The following is a 16692-nucleotide window of genomic DNA, read 5'->3' on the forward strand; positions in this document are numbered from 1 at the left end:
TTGAGTGTGGAATGCATTCATACGAGAAATAACCAATAGAGTTGCAGAATGAAGCAGCGACAGGGTACAAGTCAGTTTTTGTTGCTGACGAATATAAAAGTCCGCGATAAGAGGGTGAAACGCAGTACCATCGACAGTCGTCAAGCGTAAGAACAGAAGTATTGGTGGCGTGCCTAACCACTACAGCGGAAAGGCCTTCAGCAAAACACTTCAGCAAAGAGCAAGCAAAACGAAATCAAGTTCCCTTTCCATCAACTTGAAAATAAGGTTTGTTGAATTTTACACCCTTTCCAGTACCGCGTAAGACGTTTCTCTATAGTTAAAGTGGGAATTCGCACTCCCGAAGACAATTCAGAGTTGTAACTGTTGTTGTGGGTAGTTAATATACTTTTATCATTTGCTTACAAGATCCCCTAAACAATGCTTTGAATTCATATCAAAACAGAAACCATTTTATTACTGAGCGAACTTTTCTTGAGTTCGATTTAAACAACGCAGCGTACAAATCTTCGTCATATACGATTCGCGTTTTCATCGTCGCCATAATACTTAAATCCCGATGTTTGCTAAATTTATAGAGCTCACTGAAGCAGTTTTGCCCTCAGATCTATTTCGCGCACAAATTTACGCCCTAGAAACATAAAGTTTAGGTTTAATCAAAAACTCCAAGGAACACAAAATCTTTCTAGAAGAGCTAATTGACACCAATTCTTGTAACTACGTGACTTGTTAGTTCTCCCTTCCTTGCTTTGGTGGGGGAAATTTGCAATATCCTGTTTATTAGTCAGTTTTAACTTGACGAAAAAGTTTTGATTACGAGATCGTACTTATCTGATAAGTTGTTTATTCAATTGAATTATTTCAATTTAAAGTCAATCCGCAAGATCAGGCACCACGGATGCAAAATATTACGAAGTGAACCGCCAATAAAGCTCCGTTTTATGTATTCTATTTTGCCCCCACACGTTTCTAGACCCCCCAACTTTTCTCAACGCTCCGCGGTGCTTGAAGATACACTATCGGTGCATGACCTTCGAATTTAGATGTCAGTTTTGAAAAAGTCCTGATCTTAGAAAAAATAGAACATCTTTGGGAGGAAATTCGAAAAATGAGTGCTCTGGGGAACGTTGGTCGTAAAAAGGTTAAACACCTATATTTTAATTAGCGATTGGTCAATTTCATTTCATTTCATTTAATTTCATTTCAAATGTTTAAGGAGGGTAGCCCTTCAGCAATGCTGATTTTCAAGGGGCCCTACACTTAAAATACTTACAGAAATTATTTAAAAAAACAAATTATCCTAATTACAATTCAATATCTACAATCTAAAATAAATCCTATTTTAATCGCTTCGATCTATTTAAACACATTTTTTCCTTGCTATATAGTTTTCCTCTATCTTGTACTTTTTTAGATGTAGAGTCAGCCAGTAAGATAGCTGTACCATTGTACATTTTTCGCAGGAATGAAATAAACTCACTGATGGCCAAAAAATCGATCAGTTTTATTATGTGTTATATGCATGGTTTGAGAATATCTATAATTTTTAACACAACATTTTGTAAGCCATCAAGACTTCAAGAATTTTCATATGTACCTTGAGTACTATACAAGAATTTGAAAAACCTTAGATATTCCATTTATCAAGGACTTCACGACAGTTCGATCAGAATATGAGGTTACCGTGGCCAGTCCTAACAATACTTTTTATGAAATATGTTTATCAAAACAATTTGTATTAAATACATTTGCATCTTGCTTGATAATCCGTACACACAGATGTGTTTGATAACGCAATATATTACTTCATTAAACTCATTTTCCTCTATACTATCAGAACTCACCCACCTTTTCAAATCTGAGAAAAGGTTTTCAGAAAAAGAGATCTAGGAGACTTCTAATATGTTAAACAAAGATCATTAGATGTTTAAGAAATCAGCGATTGGAGAAAATTACAGGTAAAATATTAGAGGTTGTAGCAAGGTACCAAGTTAAACAAAATTCAGATCTCTGCAAAATGGAAATGTTATTTGTGGTGCCATCATTTATTAATGAAAGATAAAATAATGAAAAATATGTAGAAACTGTACGAAGACATAAAGACAACGAATCAAAGCAAGAGTTCATTATAGAGTATTTATAGATTTTCCGAAGAAGAAAAGAGAAAACGAAGCCAATGCTGAACGAGGCATCATCAGAGGCAGATCTCGATACATCAGCTGAGTTTAGTTACAATGCTGACTGAAATCACAGTATTGTTGATGATGTCTTAAGCTTTTAATAGATAACAAAATATTCCATACCAAATCTGAATCAACACACTTTATCTCATTAGAAAAATCCAATTTTTATTAGGCTCCGCCTCTGTACTTTACATACTTTTAGACCACTCTCTTAATATGTTAGCCTTTAGTTAATCTTGTATCCTTTAGATTCAGCCAGTAAGATCCAGCGGGTTTACCTTGGACAAAAATGGTGGGGGCTTGCTTGCTAAAATTTTTTTGACCCTGTCCTGAAATAAAAGTCTGAAAACCTTACACCTGTCTTTGAACAAGATACAGGAAACTTAGGTTTGCCTGAAAATAATTTTACTGATATATTTTTTGAATAGATATTGAACAACACTTTTATTTTCATGACACATATGACCTGTCCAGAATAAATTATCTTCACAGGGCCCGCGCCACGAATTTTAAAGTGGGGGGGGCAAGGCTTCTTACCCTGTTTATTGCAGTTTTAAAACCACTTGCTTTGCAAAAAAGTGGGGAGCCCATGGCCACCCGCCCCCCCCCCAGTGGTGCGGCCCTGCTTCAACGAGCATACCCAAGGCGGTAAAATTTTCATTCGCTGATGTATTTATTGAAACGTATTCTTCACAAAAATTATAAGAATTCGCTAAAACTCAAAGTGAATGTATAAGTCAGTTTCAAAGCTGATTTTATAACGATTCACTCTGGACAATTCTTCTGAAGTTCAGAAGCGATGGAATGAGAGACAACCTTTACGTAGGTTCCAATTTCCTACTGTATTTCTAATTATTCTTCGGAATTTGAGATTATCAAACAACTTGTATTCCAGTGATATGAAAAAATACTGAAAAGGGTATTCCCGTAGACAATTTAGTAATGTTGCCGTGTTTGGGTTGACCAAAAAACTTGGCAGATTTTTTTAGAAATCTAAATATTTTTCACTGAAAATGGCATATTTTCCAACTCTAATGCTTACTTACTGGTTCAGGTGCAAAAGAGTGCAGTTTCGTCTTTAATTTGACATTCTTTCGCAAAGGGAAATTTTCCCTTTTCGTACTGAAGAAAACTTCATAATAATCTAATGTTTACTAAAATAGATGTTCTTGGCACATGCAAGAAGGAAAGGATGTTTAACACATTGATAATGTCTGACTTCTTAGACATTCGCTTTTCTGACATGTCCTTCATCCAATATCCTTCCAACATGCTTTTCTGATATGTCCTTCTGATATGTCCTTCTGATATGTCCTTCTGATATGTCCTTCTGATATGTCCTTCTGATATGTCTCTCTGCTATGTCCTTCCAACATGTCTTTCTGATGTGATATGTTCCTCCAATATGTCCCTGGAGTGATACCTTAGATAATTTTTTGCGGAAGTGCTCTTTAAAAGGTGTGCAAAGAACCCAGATTAAGCTTTCTGCCAATTCTAAGAAATAATCTGGTGATATCAGTACTTCGTTTCATTAAAAGGTTGACGTTATGGTAATTACTGGCGGTTATTTAACTCATTTCAATCAATATTGAGGAGATAAAATGACTAAGTCCGAAGAATCTTGTCCTGTCCCGTGCCGAGCTCTAAAAACTAACGATATTGCCCATTTTGGTGTTGCATTTTTATCAAATAACCAAATAAGTTAACAAAATGTATTATTCTATATAGAAGGATATATGGCAAAATCAAGGATTTTTTGAGAAATTTGTAAAATCGATCAGTTTGCAGTTGGAGATAAAAAGATGCGGTAGTGCCCATCTCTGCTTGCATTTTTAGCATATTTATCAGTCCAGCATTCTGGAAACTTTATGCGATGGTGCGAAACGAGCAACCCACGAATACAAGAGATGTCCATGCCTTTTTATACTCTGTCTATCTCGTGTGTAAGACAGAAAATAGAAATTGCAGCAAACGAAGATTATCGATCACTACCTGGTCTCTTCATGTTTTTAAGAGTATAGGTATATATTTCCAGTCAATATATAATTAGATCTATAACGATCGGGAAATGATTCAGTCATGTACGCACTACATTAAACCTCAGCCCTTAAAGCAACACGTTTTTACGTTTCTGATTCTGACTCTACAAAGCAATATGCTAAACTTCTTTATTTACTTCCTGGCATAACAGTTTTCTACCTTCCATAGAAAATGGTCCTCATGAAAGAAACTTGCAAACCATTAACCGAAGAGGAGTATGCCAAAGCATTTGCAACTTTTGTTGCCGGGTCGACAGAGTATGAAGAGATACCGAAGATGATGAAACCTGTCATCGATGGCTTGAATGGGCGCAAGATCGATTTAATGAGCATTGGAGCTGGAACTGGTTGCATAGAAGACAACCTCATACAGCAATGTGACCTGAAAGTGAAGATGTTTTTGGCAATTGAGCCGAATATTGCACATCGGAATCAATTGCAAGCAACCGTCGCTTCTTGGGGTGAAGTTGACTTGGAAATTGATCCTAGTTATTTTGATGAGACGTACAAAACAGAGAAGAAATTTGATTTGATATTAATGTCACATTCAATGTACTGCGTGGACAATCCGGTGCAAATCATGATCAAGGCAGTTTCATACCTAAAACCTAGTGGAAAGTTGATCATCTTTAATCAGACAGAAAGAGGAGGACATGAATTGTACCTTCACCTCAGGCGAAATGTTTCAATGGATAATCGACCAATTAATGACCATTTTGTTACAACCAAATACATTGCAGATGCGCTTCTCAACAACGGCATCAATTTTGAGCTTTCAGAGGCCCCGAGCACACTTGACGTCACTGACTTCATAAAGCAGAATGGCAGTTCTACAGCAAATGATGTCGTCACGTTTTTCCTCCAGACTAACTACGAGGCTCTAAATGACGATTTGAAGAAAAGTATTTACGAAATGGTGAAGGACAGGTGTGTCGATGATGAACATGGCAGGCATATGTTCTCTCATCCAAATGGGATGGTATTTGTGAGTGCTAATTAAATGACGGAAAATACCTTATCACCAAGATTTTAAGACCACAGTCTTATATATTCATTATAGTACTTACTAGCCAGCTTTAGTTAATGATAACTTTACTTAGCTAGCAAATGCTGTTTAACAGATCAATTTTATTCCAACAATAGAGCTTCCGTATTTATATTTATTTTGGGACCTCATTGACTTGTTGACTTGTAAGTAAATCAATGTAGATAATGCTATAAGATGTATGTATCTCTTGCTTGTATTAATGTCAGCTTTTAGAAAAAGTTAATGTTTTAGCGTAAAACAAATGCTTTTGAAACCGATTGCAAATTGTATCTGTTAATCTTATGTCTAATGTTATACTCTGGCAATGCTCGATAGCAGTTTTCCGACGGATGTTGGTAGTACCAAAGAATTTAATTTCATTATTGCAAAATCATTATTGGTCAGCACATTAAAATTTTTAGACGAGATCGTCAGTTTTTTATGGCGTCAAGTCAGGCAAATCAAGTAAAACTCTCATAAACAGAATTGTAACAATTTTACGTTCAAAAATGATTTACACAAACTTAATGTTTTCATCATTTTAAGGTCCAAATACGGTCGGACCATAGATACAAGGGGAAGGGGACAAGGTGGGCAAGTCCCAATAGCTATCAAGATTTCTTTAGTGAAGCAGCTATAGCAGATAGAAGCATAAAGCTTGCTTAGCTGACTGTTAAAGGGCTGTTCGTCGTATCATTTGAGTCGGTTGTTAGAAATTCTCAAAAAGATCGAGGTAAACTAGAAGGATAAAAATGAAAATCGAAAATGGAGAGAATGAAGAAGTGATCATAAGGGGTTACGAAAAGGTCGCATAGACCATCTCGTAGTTCGTGACCCCATGAGTCAAATAGGGCAAAAGCGGGAACAAATACAATGACGACCTACATTTTCAAGATTTGTAAATTCTCCTGTATCTTAAACAAGGTTCAATGTTAATCAACAAAATTCAGATTTTCATTAGAAAAGTATTTTCCTATATTCTGAAGAAGTTTCACGGAGATGGAGAAGGAGAATCGGACATGAAAAGACGCTCTGTTTTTCAATTTAGCAGTGTTTCTTCAATTTTTGGCACATTAGGTAACATTTCCCACAGTCTTTGTTCTATAAATCTCACCTTTAAAATGGTTTTGTTTTGAAAATGTCATTCGGATAATTGGCAGACCCCGGTCGTCCTTCTATCTAGCAGTTTTGGAATCCATCTACATACAAACGAAAAAGCCGCCATTGTGTAGACACAAGGAGTTCGTTTTCTCTCTTGGACTCCAGTGGTAATTTACCTTTAGACACGCGGCACTGATTGGTCAACTATATTGGTCTTCTGATTGGCCTATTTCGATCTACAACTGGATATATATTTTTCATCGTGTTCTTTCAGACCCTTATTCTGACGTTTTAGGCTCTGAGGAGTGTCAGACGTGTAAAATGTGTTGTAAAATGTTTGCTTTTTCAAAGCCATTTTTAAAAATCGATAATTATGAAAAATACAGTTTTAAAAGGAAATGCTAAGAAAGTGCCATAAATAGCATTTTGGTCGAGATTTCATCAGAATTTCGTGTGCCTTAATTTAGTCGTTAATGAAGGTAAAAATAATTATGTAAATTTATCACTGAAATGTTCGTAAGAATTTGAGTAATAGCAACACACATTTCACGTGTGAAATGTTATATAAGTTTAAGTTGAACAAAAACCCTCACGAACAACAACAACTTAAAAACAATGCTTTGTTGGAATTTAAAACTTTCTCAAAAGTATTCTAGAACCTGATTTACGTGTGTTGTTGTTCATTCTCGTCGCGCTGCGGTGTTACTAATTTACGACATTCTAGAAACTGCCTGCTGATATGGTTATGTAATCATGGGGCAATATTTTTCCTGAGTCAAGCCTCAGTTATGAGGAAAATAACTGTCCAAATCTATCTTATCTCGTGCAAAATCAGTAGACATAATTAAATTTAAAGGTATTCAATATTGATAGCAAAAGCTATTTACCAATATAGGCTATTTACCTAATACACTATGATTGCAAACTGCCTTGGGAATATCTGGCAGCATATACTTTCATTTCAAACACGAGTTGAACTTGATTCGTTGGAGCATATATAAGGCCTGGATCAAACGTCGCGCTTCTATATCATTGCTTTTTGACAAGGTGCGCAGAATCGAGACTAGTGAGAAACCATAGAATCTAGCCATGCGTAAAGGGCGCCCAATTTGCACAGTATGGAACTGATACAACAACTAGCTTCGTTACGTCTTCCCTCAGATTGTTTAAAACACTTCTAATTCGTTGACTGTCATCTAGATAACAGTTTCTTAAAAACTTTCATAAGTATTTAGCTCTCCCAGAATTTGTTCCCATTAACTTTGTGTTTATCTTGTTGAAATCCGTGGCAAAATTGCGCCAACAAATAATGAGGCCCTATAAGGGGTGTTTGAAATATGAAATAATTGAGATCTCCAGAATGCAAATATAAATATTTAGGTTTATAAGTCTTGAAATATGAAATAGCTTTGGTTCCCAGTAAGAAATATGAAACAACAAAATAAATGAATAACTCTTTAAATGTTGTGTTAGAAATATATACTTGATAACAGCATTGACTTTTCATACATTCTAAATAGTTACCTAACAAGTAACTGTAATTAACTTTCTCTACCCCGGGGCCATAACATAGAGAGGAAAAAAATGCACATTTGTAATTACAAATACTTGAAGATATTTGATCTCAAGCATCAATACTATTGATCTTAAGCTTTGACTCAAGTGACTATTGATCTGTAGACCTGTTAAGATACCAACCATATTACACCTGTGTTGTTCTTCTAATCTTTTTAATCTTTCTAGGGGTTTAAAAGGCTTTTCATACTTTATAGGAAAAATACCAATAGCATAAAATCTACCGCAAATACTTTGGCTTACGTTATCTCATCGAAATAGACGAGAACATCAAACAATATCATAAACAAGTTTTTTATATATTGCTTGTTCCGCATATACTTACTAGGAATTCTTCCTAAGACCACTTAACCACTGTTTTGTAAGCCATTTAAGATGCAGGATTGATTTGCTGATAATAATACTCAGAAAGATATTGTTCGTTCTTCAATTTTTTTATCTAGAGCTAACATGTTCACCGAAAAGTTATTCTTAGCTTGAAAATCTTGTTTCTGACCATACCTTTGAATTCAGTATGGCGCCAATAGGTAATGCTAAAAGTGCTTATAAGTTATTTAAAAATATCAAATAATAAGGCAATATTATGAAAAGCCACAAACACGCAACCGCAAAGGGACTTTGGTCCACTCCAACTGTTTTATTTTCAAACTCGATGGAAGTTTAAATCATAAAAATAAAGGCCACCACTGATTATTTTAAGCCTTGCAAACATTCTGGTAATTGACCAGAAGTCGATTTACTGAAAGCATGAAAAATGCACGGTCAGCAAAATTGCGACATTCGAATTTTTCAAATCTGATGATACCATCAAAAAGCTTGTAACGTGGACATAACTTCCGGTCTTCTCCCAGAAGGTTCCCAAAGCCTAATGATTTAAACCTTAAAAATTTCGGTTGGGCTGGTTGGTAGATGGTTATGCAAAATTCCCTGTCTATATCTATTCTGTAGAATCATGTAGTCAATCTGCAGCATTTATTACGATTTCTTCTTGACAACATCGTAAGAGTTGATTTCACTTAGCTTTAGCTTCGCATTAGCATTATTTTAGCATTATTTCTTTCTATTGAATGCACCTAAGACTGCAAGTGGCTAGAAATAACAGTATGACTGTAGTATGAAAAATCCATCAAACAACTGAATTTACTGGTTGTTAGGGCTCTTGGTGGTTAGTAGAGTCAAATAAGATGTCCTAAAATCCAAAGTTCAAAAATCCTCCAAGTTCATTGTCTTATCCAGGCATATGTAGAAAACTGGCCCCTTCAGGTTGTACCCTCCACGCAAAAGACTTAAGACTATCAGTTTTGGTACATGTATGTTTTTCGAGTTTCTTTTTTAGTTGTTCCCAAAAAATAAGTTGAGCAATACAAAGATAGATCTTTCATCTAGTGTCTTTAGATTCCCCTGTAAAGTACCAAATGATTCCACAATTCAAAGAGAATGAATTCTATATTTTTACCCAAGTACGAAATCCATTTGATTTTTTATGCACCTATTCTTTATACATTTTCAATATTCGTAGCTGCAAAGATTGGTTTTGAAGACTCGGTCAATTTTCTATGTGAGCCGGTCCAACTTTTCGTGACACCTAAAGGCAGAATGGAACATTCGACAATTTCGAAATACTTTGCTTTGTTAATTTTGAAATATGTATTAATTGCAAGATATCATCATGAAATATGAAATAATGCCATCCCCCTTAAAGGGCCTCAATAATGTATACAGGGCCATGTAATTGCATATTATCAAAAGATAGACGGAAAATGAAAGAACAAGCACTATATTGCGATTGTAAGAAGACGTGTTTTATTTAAAATTTGTATCATGATCCTTTTACCGCCCCAGCACAAGAACACATCTTGCAGAAGACTTTCAAGGGCAAATACAGGCTGTTTTAAGATGGTGTGGGAAGAGAACAGTGAAAAGAGATTCAAACAGACATTTAGAATAAACATTTAAAATATATCTTTCAAAGAACATTCAGTAGGTAACGCATCGGCGTCGTCATTTTCGATCCAACCCACGGCGTCGTCATTTTCGACGGAGTGTATTTTGTGCACTTTGGGCATGAATTGCAAATATCGGCCAACGTGAAGGTTTTCAAAAACTAAATTGGCAAGGACAATCAACTTTGGAGTATTGATTATTCTAATGATGAATTTAATTATGTATTGTATTCGACACATGTAAAACGCGACGTTTTAATTGATATTCAGGAACAAAGCAATACGTCGTCGAGAATCCAATGTAACGAGAAAAAGTTTTCAAAATAAATTAAATTTAAGGAATACTAATATTTCGCCCCGGCATATAGGGCTTCATCAGAGTAAATGAAACGAGCGAGTGAATGAATTCGAAATGTGAGATGGTGATGCCGGATTGGTGGATGTTGAATGGTGTGAATGCAGCGCAGTGGAGAAAACATGGGATGATGGAAGTGGGGGAGGGAAGGGTGGTGGGTGATGTGAGGGGATGTGGGTGGTGCTATGGAGATTGATGCAATGGGATGATAATGATGGCTATGAATATGAATATAAAAAAACAAAAATAATAATAATAATAATTGTGATGGAACTGAAAATAATGGAATGTTGATGATAGTAATGGTGGTGATGATGATTATAATGGTAGGGGAAATATGGTGTGGGTTGTGAGGGCGGCTTGATAGGTGATTAGTTGTTTTGTAAAGTTAACGGTCGGTGGTTCTGTTCATGCCGTTGGGGGTGAGGGTGTTCGCCAGGCCAATGAGATATTGCTCCTTAGCTCGACGAACACTCTCTCGTTTGTCATTAGGTCTAAGTACTGGTGTGATGGCAAGGTCGTTGATGGTGTGCTGGGCTGCAGAAATGTTCTGCAACTCCAGACTTGTCTTCTTTTTTGTTGATTATGTCTCGTCGGTGTTCGTTGGTGGAGTTGCAGTCCAGTCGTTGTTTTATGTCGTAGCTTTGTCAGTGTTAGAAAAGTTAAATGTTGTAGTCCCGTCTGTGTTATGTTGGCATGCATGTTAAACAGTTCCGTCGCGGGTGGCATTTGTAAAAACCTATTGGATCACTGGGTGTGGCACTTTTTGTTTTGGCACGAACCAGTAAATCTCGGAGGTTTGAATTGAAGTCGCACTAAAATTGTAGTCGACTAAAATTGTGGTCAAACGTCGCATTTTACATGCACTTAATTCACCAATTATATTCGACACATGTAAAATGCGACGTTTGATCCAGGCCTAACTCACTCAATAGCAAATAGATAAAACTTAGATGTCTTCTAATCTTCTTTGTTGCAATGTACGATATTGCCTATGTTGGCCTGTTCATCAGAGCACGTTTGGAATAGTTTAGCTTCTGGGAGGTAGCAGAGCCATGCAGCACGTCCTTGTTTGCTATCACACAAGAGACAGAATAGGGATAATCTCTTTTCTGTGATAAAGATTATAGTGGTTGTTTCCAGCAAAATTTTGAGTTAAAACAGCTATTTCCAGGAGTTTCGATTCCACACAGTAATGAAAAAATAATTTGGACAAAACATCCGGTTTCCCGTGAAGAGTTAATGCACCAATTCATTATATCAAAATAACTAAGCAACAGGGAACTATTCCTCTGCATCCGAACTTTCGAGCAAAGATCTTTGTCCTGAATGTTTGCAAGCATCTATGCCAAAAAATAGCGTCTTTTTCTTGCAGATAGTAAGAGGAAAATCAACGTGCATCAATTCCTAAATGACGTCACTTTCTCATTATGCAAATGACATGAGCATTTACTGTTTATTTAAAACAGTTATTAATGGTAAAAACTCTAAGACAAAGATACATAGCAGAAAAATAAAAACGTGAGGGATTTGTCACTTAGAGCAATTGGCTTGGTAGATAAAAGAGACCCGTCTAAATCGCATCGCCTTCACAATGGTAGTCAAATTTGGTGCTTAGAAATGTCAAACGTCTTTGTTTTCTCATAATAAGGAGTGAAACAGGGGTGAATGGGAAGGGAGGGTGACAAGGAAAAGAGAAGAAGGAAATACGAGGTAAGATAAGGATCTAGACAACGGATAATAAATGAAGAGGACTGAATAGAAAATAGTACTGCATTGCATCATAGTAATGACCATGATGACACTGCATCATATTTTCTGCGATCGTGTCATTGATGGTTTTCAAAGGATGGCTAGGCATACCTACCATACTTAACGATGAGTAGGTGCTGTAGAAAGAACAACAGAAGCAAATAAAAAATAATCAGGTAGAACAAATACCAGAACACTTCAAGACGTCACGTAGCTTAGTCACAAAATTAGGCCAGCGGACTGAGTATTAAAACCCAGAAGCTTAAAATAAACCAGGGTCCAGAAAATATGAAAGTCATACGGTTAAAGAAGCCGAGGAATGCCAAAGAAGCAAAAAGAATTAAGAGCCCACGCGAAAGTCCGCCTAGTCTTCTTTGTTTTCTAAAGAATCATGAATGGAAGAGCAAAAACTGGTTTTAACGTACAGAGGCGACGCCCTGCATAAAATAAAAAAAGGGACTGAACTAAACTTGCTACTATTACTTTAAAAATACGCCTTTTTTGACCAAAGCTGTCAAAAGCTATTAAAGGCAAATACAATTTTTCATTCATACAAATCCTGCAGCGCAGTCATTTTGAAGATTAAAAGCTCTCCAAGGAGAAGAATACAGAAACTGCAGAAATCAGGAAAATGAAATCTTAACAAAAAGAGCAAGGTTTGCTGTAAACATAAATCGGGAAATCCACATTTAAAAGTAAGCCAAACAGGGCATAGAAAAACTTCCATTACGAATAATCTTTTCAAAGGACTTACAAGTGAGCCTCAACACGTCGCATAGGCCGGAACACAGCTAAAGGCATACAATGCGCAGCAACACAGAAGCAAATGAACTAAAACCAATGCAAACATTCTAACCAAGATGCAAACAGATCAATGAGTGTTGCTAGGTAAATAAGTTATCGGAAATGAGGGTTAGGGTCCAACACATCGAAAGTGTAGCAATCCAGAATACGAAAATCAAACATCTAAGCACAAGGACCAGATCTTCTTTATCTTAGAAAAACATTTAGAATATAGTCTTTGAAAACCTGATGTCTTAAATGGAAGAAAATATTTATCCTGTGTGATTCAAAAGTACAATGAATCGACTTAGAGTCGATTTATTCAGATGAAAATACACCTTTTTATTAGAAAGTTTAGAATCACTCTAATTATAAAGCATTCTTAGCTATTTCATGGTTTCAAATCTAATATTTTTGAATTGTTCTTGGCAAACTTGCGCTGTTTTACTACTTGCAGTGCAGTCTAGAATTATGCGCAGAGATGTAACATTCCGTGTATTTGCAAAGTAGTTATGACAAAGTCAAGACAATATTATCTGTAAGCAACTGGAAAAAGAAAATAATTCATGCAGTAAAAAAGCTCACATAAATAGAAAAAGCAGTAATGCACCTCAATGAAAAGGTGTTTATTGAGACTTGCATGCATAACTCTTGCATAACGATTGCTTTATGCTAGTCATTTATGCCGCGAATTATTTTTTTGTATTCTTTACGATTTACCATTTGACAAAAGCAATTTCTAAAACCTTTATTGGTGGAAAGTTTTGAAAAATCCAATACCGAACATTTGAAAGTTTTACAGAAGCCGATAACCAATTTCTCAAGTTTTAGAAGAGCCGAGGACCTCTTTCTTAAGAAGCCAAGTGCCTCTTTCTTAAGTTTTAGAGAAGCCGATTTGAGAGCAACTTTCTTATAAACACGTGTATTTTTATTTATTCTTATCAAAGCTTATCAGGCGTTTTCGAAACTTCAATCAAATAAAATAGCAATGTCACTAAATAGTCAAAATTTCTGTTCTATAATCACGTGCTCTAGTCATATTAGTTCAAACCATGAGCCGTTTGTCCACTATTATCAGTCTTTATATTTATATCCGTCTCTGGTTGTCGGAAGGAATGTCTCTATTTGTGTCCCATTATCTGGAATTAGTACTGGCACATAAGCCAATGTGTACCCGATTTTAAATCCCTCTGGTGGTTTTTGGCTCGTGCTTACAACAGGTGGGACATGAACAGAGACTCTACGATTTGGATCATTGGTAGAGGGAATGTCTGGGTCTGAGACTGAAAATATCATTCCCGAAGTTCTATCTTGCGCAACCGATAGAGCACACCCTTTCACTCCTTGAACCCTTCTCTCCAATGGAAAGCATTTATCATGGATATTCATGATTGGATCATCCAGTGACAAGTCACTTTGAATTAATGAAATGACTCTCCGGTTCTGTGAATCATTGACAGAAGTGATTAGTTTTGAGCCAACAGAAGTACTTAATTTTGAAACATCTGACGGCGAAGGTTTTGTTCCGGCGTAGTGTATGGCTTTCTGCAGCGTCTTTGGTTGGTTATTGTACAACGATTGGCAAGAAATAGAAGGCTGCATCTCCATGTTAAATTGTAGGCCTGTGGCCTCTTGTTGCGAGTGCCAAGGCCTTGTCTCTAAAGGTATGGCATAAGATGCCTCTCCTGCTACATCATGTGTTTCATTGCCTGGATTCTTAGCACAATTTTCAAAAGAGTAAGGGAAACCATCTCTAGATCCTTCGTTTGTTGAGAGGAAATTCGCCCGTCCATCGTCCACGGAAACCACACAGTTATCTTCTAAAAAGGACGGTGGAGCTGCAAGGACATTTACAATTTCCTTTCTATTTTTAAAAGTTTCTACTTTCGAGCAGCAATTCGTACTCCTACCACGAAGGTTCCAAGCGCTTGTCAATGGTGATTCTCCATTGGCAATTGTAATTCGTTGGGGAAAATGTACGCCCCTGGAGCGTGATTGGAGGTTTGTTTCTTGGTTTTTCGTGATGCAGCTACTTGAAAGTGACGTGGCAACGGAACAGTTGCTATTGGTCATTGGCTTATCAATCAAAAATGTACTTGGCTGATGACTTCTTCCATTAGAGGGAAATTCTTCAACCGTCATTCGGGTGCATCCCGATGGATTTTGTGAAACAGGTAGATAATCTGGAAGTAAAGTGGCACACAGCTTACTTAGTTGCGAAATTGAAGAGCTCGTTTCCTTGCAAGATTTACTCAACGAAAGAACATCAAACGATTGCATTCTCTTATCTAAATCTTTATCAGGAGAGCTCAATTTGATGACGTCATCTACTGCGTTGTTATCGGTGTTAGGATATTTCGATGACTTTGAGTTGATTGGAGTGAATGTATTCCCATTATAGTTACGACGCAATGACCGCACGTTACTTACTTGCAAGGCAGGTATGTTCGTTGCTTCTGGTTTTGAACAGCTCTCCGGACCCTTACAAAGAGCCTCAACAGCCGCCATGATGGAAGATAGACTTTGATCACAGGGTTTCACGGTCAAGCCTTTTTCAGTATCAGGGCGATAAAAAGGTTTTTTGTTAAACCCTTTAGGTATATTCGAAAAATGGTTTGAAATGTTGGAAGTACATGGGACACTGTCACCAGGTGGGTTCAAGCTTATATAATGCTGATCCGACAATGGTGAAGCTTCTCTGACCGATGCATTTGAACTCCAAAGCCTTTTTGGCTTCATTAAGGACGAATTGCTTTCAGTATTCCCAAAACTAGAAGTACTTTCAGGTGACATTGAGGCTGCACTATCTATATGGGGAGATTTTCTATCATGACAAGAAACAGAACTGTCCGTATCAATTGCCAAGATTTTATGTGCGATCTCATGCATACTCAAAATAGCTTGCGAAGAGAAAGTCTTTTTGCATTTCAAGCAGGAATAACTGTTGGAGCCAAGTGCATTGGCCTTTTGCTGCGAAGCAGCACTAAACGAGTGAATCTCATTAGGGTTTGTGGCACTGCTTTCTGATATATCACTTTGATATTGTTGATTATCATGATCATTAGTCATGTGAATGACAACTGCTGCCGCTGATAGAAAGGTCTGAGGGCATAACCAACATTTGAGAACCTTATTTTCACTATTAGAAACTTTGCCTTTTTCGCTGACATCCTTGTTACATACAGCACGTCTTTTGGATTTCTTATTCTTACACAGGCTCGACCCTGGCTTCAACAGTTGGCTCTTTGCAGAAAAATTCGTTTTCGCCATGTTGGATTCGTCATTCATAAGACATTCTCTCAGTCCCTTCACTAACTGACTGTTTATTTCGTTCGAAATACCCATCATTTTCGCCTTATCAGGGTGACTTTTGATGATATGCCGTCGTAGGTTTTTGTGCAGATTGAAAGCCCGGCCACAGAATTGGCACTTATATGGCCGCGATCTGTTCAGTTCATTTCTCAAGTTACTGCTTTCTGTTTGTTTTTGCTTAATGGGGAATTTTCGCTGTTTTGAAACTGGCTCTTTAAGAAACACGACTTCACTCAAAGGTACATGCTCTGACTGAACTCTTTCTTCTTGAAAAGGAAGTCCAGCAGTAGTTTGATTCGGCACAAGATATTGCTTAAGAGCTTTTGCAAAGGATTTAGCCTCAGTTACAGTTAAACTAAGCTCATCGTGTCGAAGAAGATGTTTTGTCAGATTACAACTAGCATTAAACAACTTTTTGCAAAAAGGGCAAGTTATCTGTGTAGATTTTGCTTTGTTTGTTGCCAAACAGTCTTCAAAATATATTTTCTGACCTATCGAACTGCATTGCTCAGGATTCTTTGGACATTCCACTTGCATACTATGGTGCTTCTTTTGGTGATTCCGACAAGCCGAATTCGAGTAGAAGGCTTTGTCACATTTCAGACATCTAGTAATTGGAAAA

The 16692-nt window shown here is 36.8% G+C and overlaps 2 protein-coding genes across 2 annotated transcripts in view; one reads left to right on the forward strand and one right to left on the reverse strand.

Moving 5' to 3' along the window:
• On the forward strand, window positions 1-5539 carry LOC135694213 (carnosine N-methyltransferase 2). The gene is made up of 2 exons (XM_065212913.2): window positions 1-267; window positions 4392-5539. The coding sequence occupies exon 2, from the start codon at window positions 4395-4397 to the stop codon at window positions 5220-5222; it is 828 nt and encodes a 275-aa protein (XP_065068985.1). The 5' UTR covers window positions 1-267; window positions 4392-4394; the 3' UTR covers window positions 5223-5539.
• Window positions 5090-16692, reverse strand: part of LOC135694209 (uncharacterized) — a 22601-nt gene continuing 10998 nt past the window's right edge. Inside the window, exon 6 of the mRNA XM_065212908.2 lies at window positions 5090-16677. Coding sequence (XP_065068980.2) covers window positions 13833-16677 — 2845 coding nt within the window. The 3' untranslated portion in view covers window positions 5090-13832. The remainder of the gene's footprint in view (window positions 16678-16692) is intronic.

Source organism: Rhopilema esculentum, chromosome 11, assembly GCF_057945365.1.
Source record: "Rhopilema esculentum isolate cy_ngs chromosome 11, ASM5794536v1, whole genome shotgun sequence".
Classification (NCBI taxonomy): Eukaryota; Metazoa; Cnidaria; class Scyphozoa; order Rhizostomeae; family Rhizostomatidae; genus Rhopilema; species Rhopilema esculentum.

What these genes read in the sequence shown, in the direction of transcription:
- LOC135694213 (XM_065212913.2), top strand. Translation starts at nt 4,395, where the DNA reads ATGGTCCTCATGAAAGAAACTTGCAAACCATTAACCGAAGAGGAGTAT.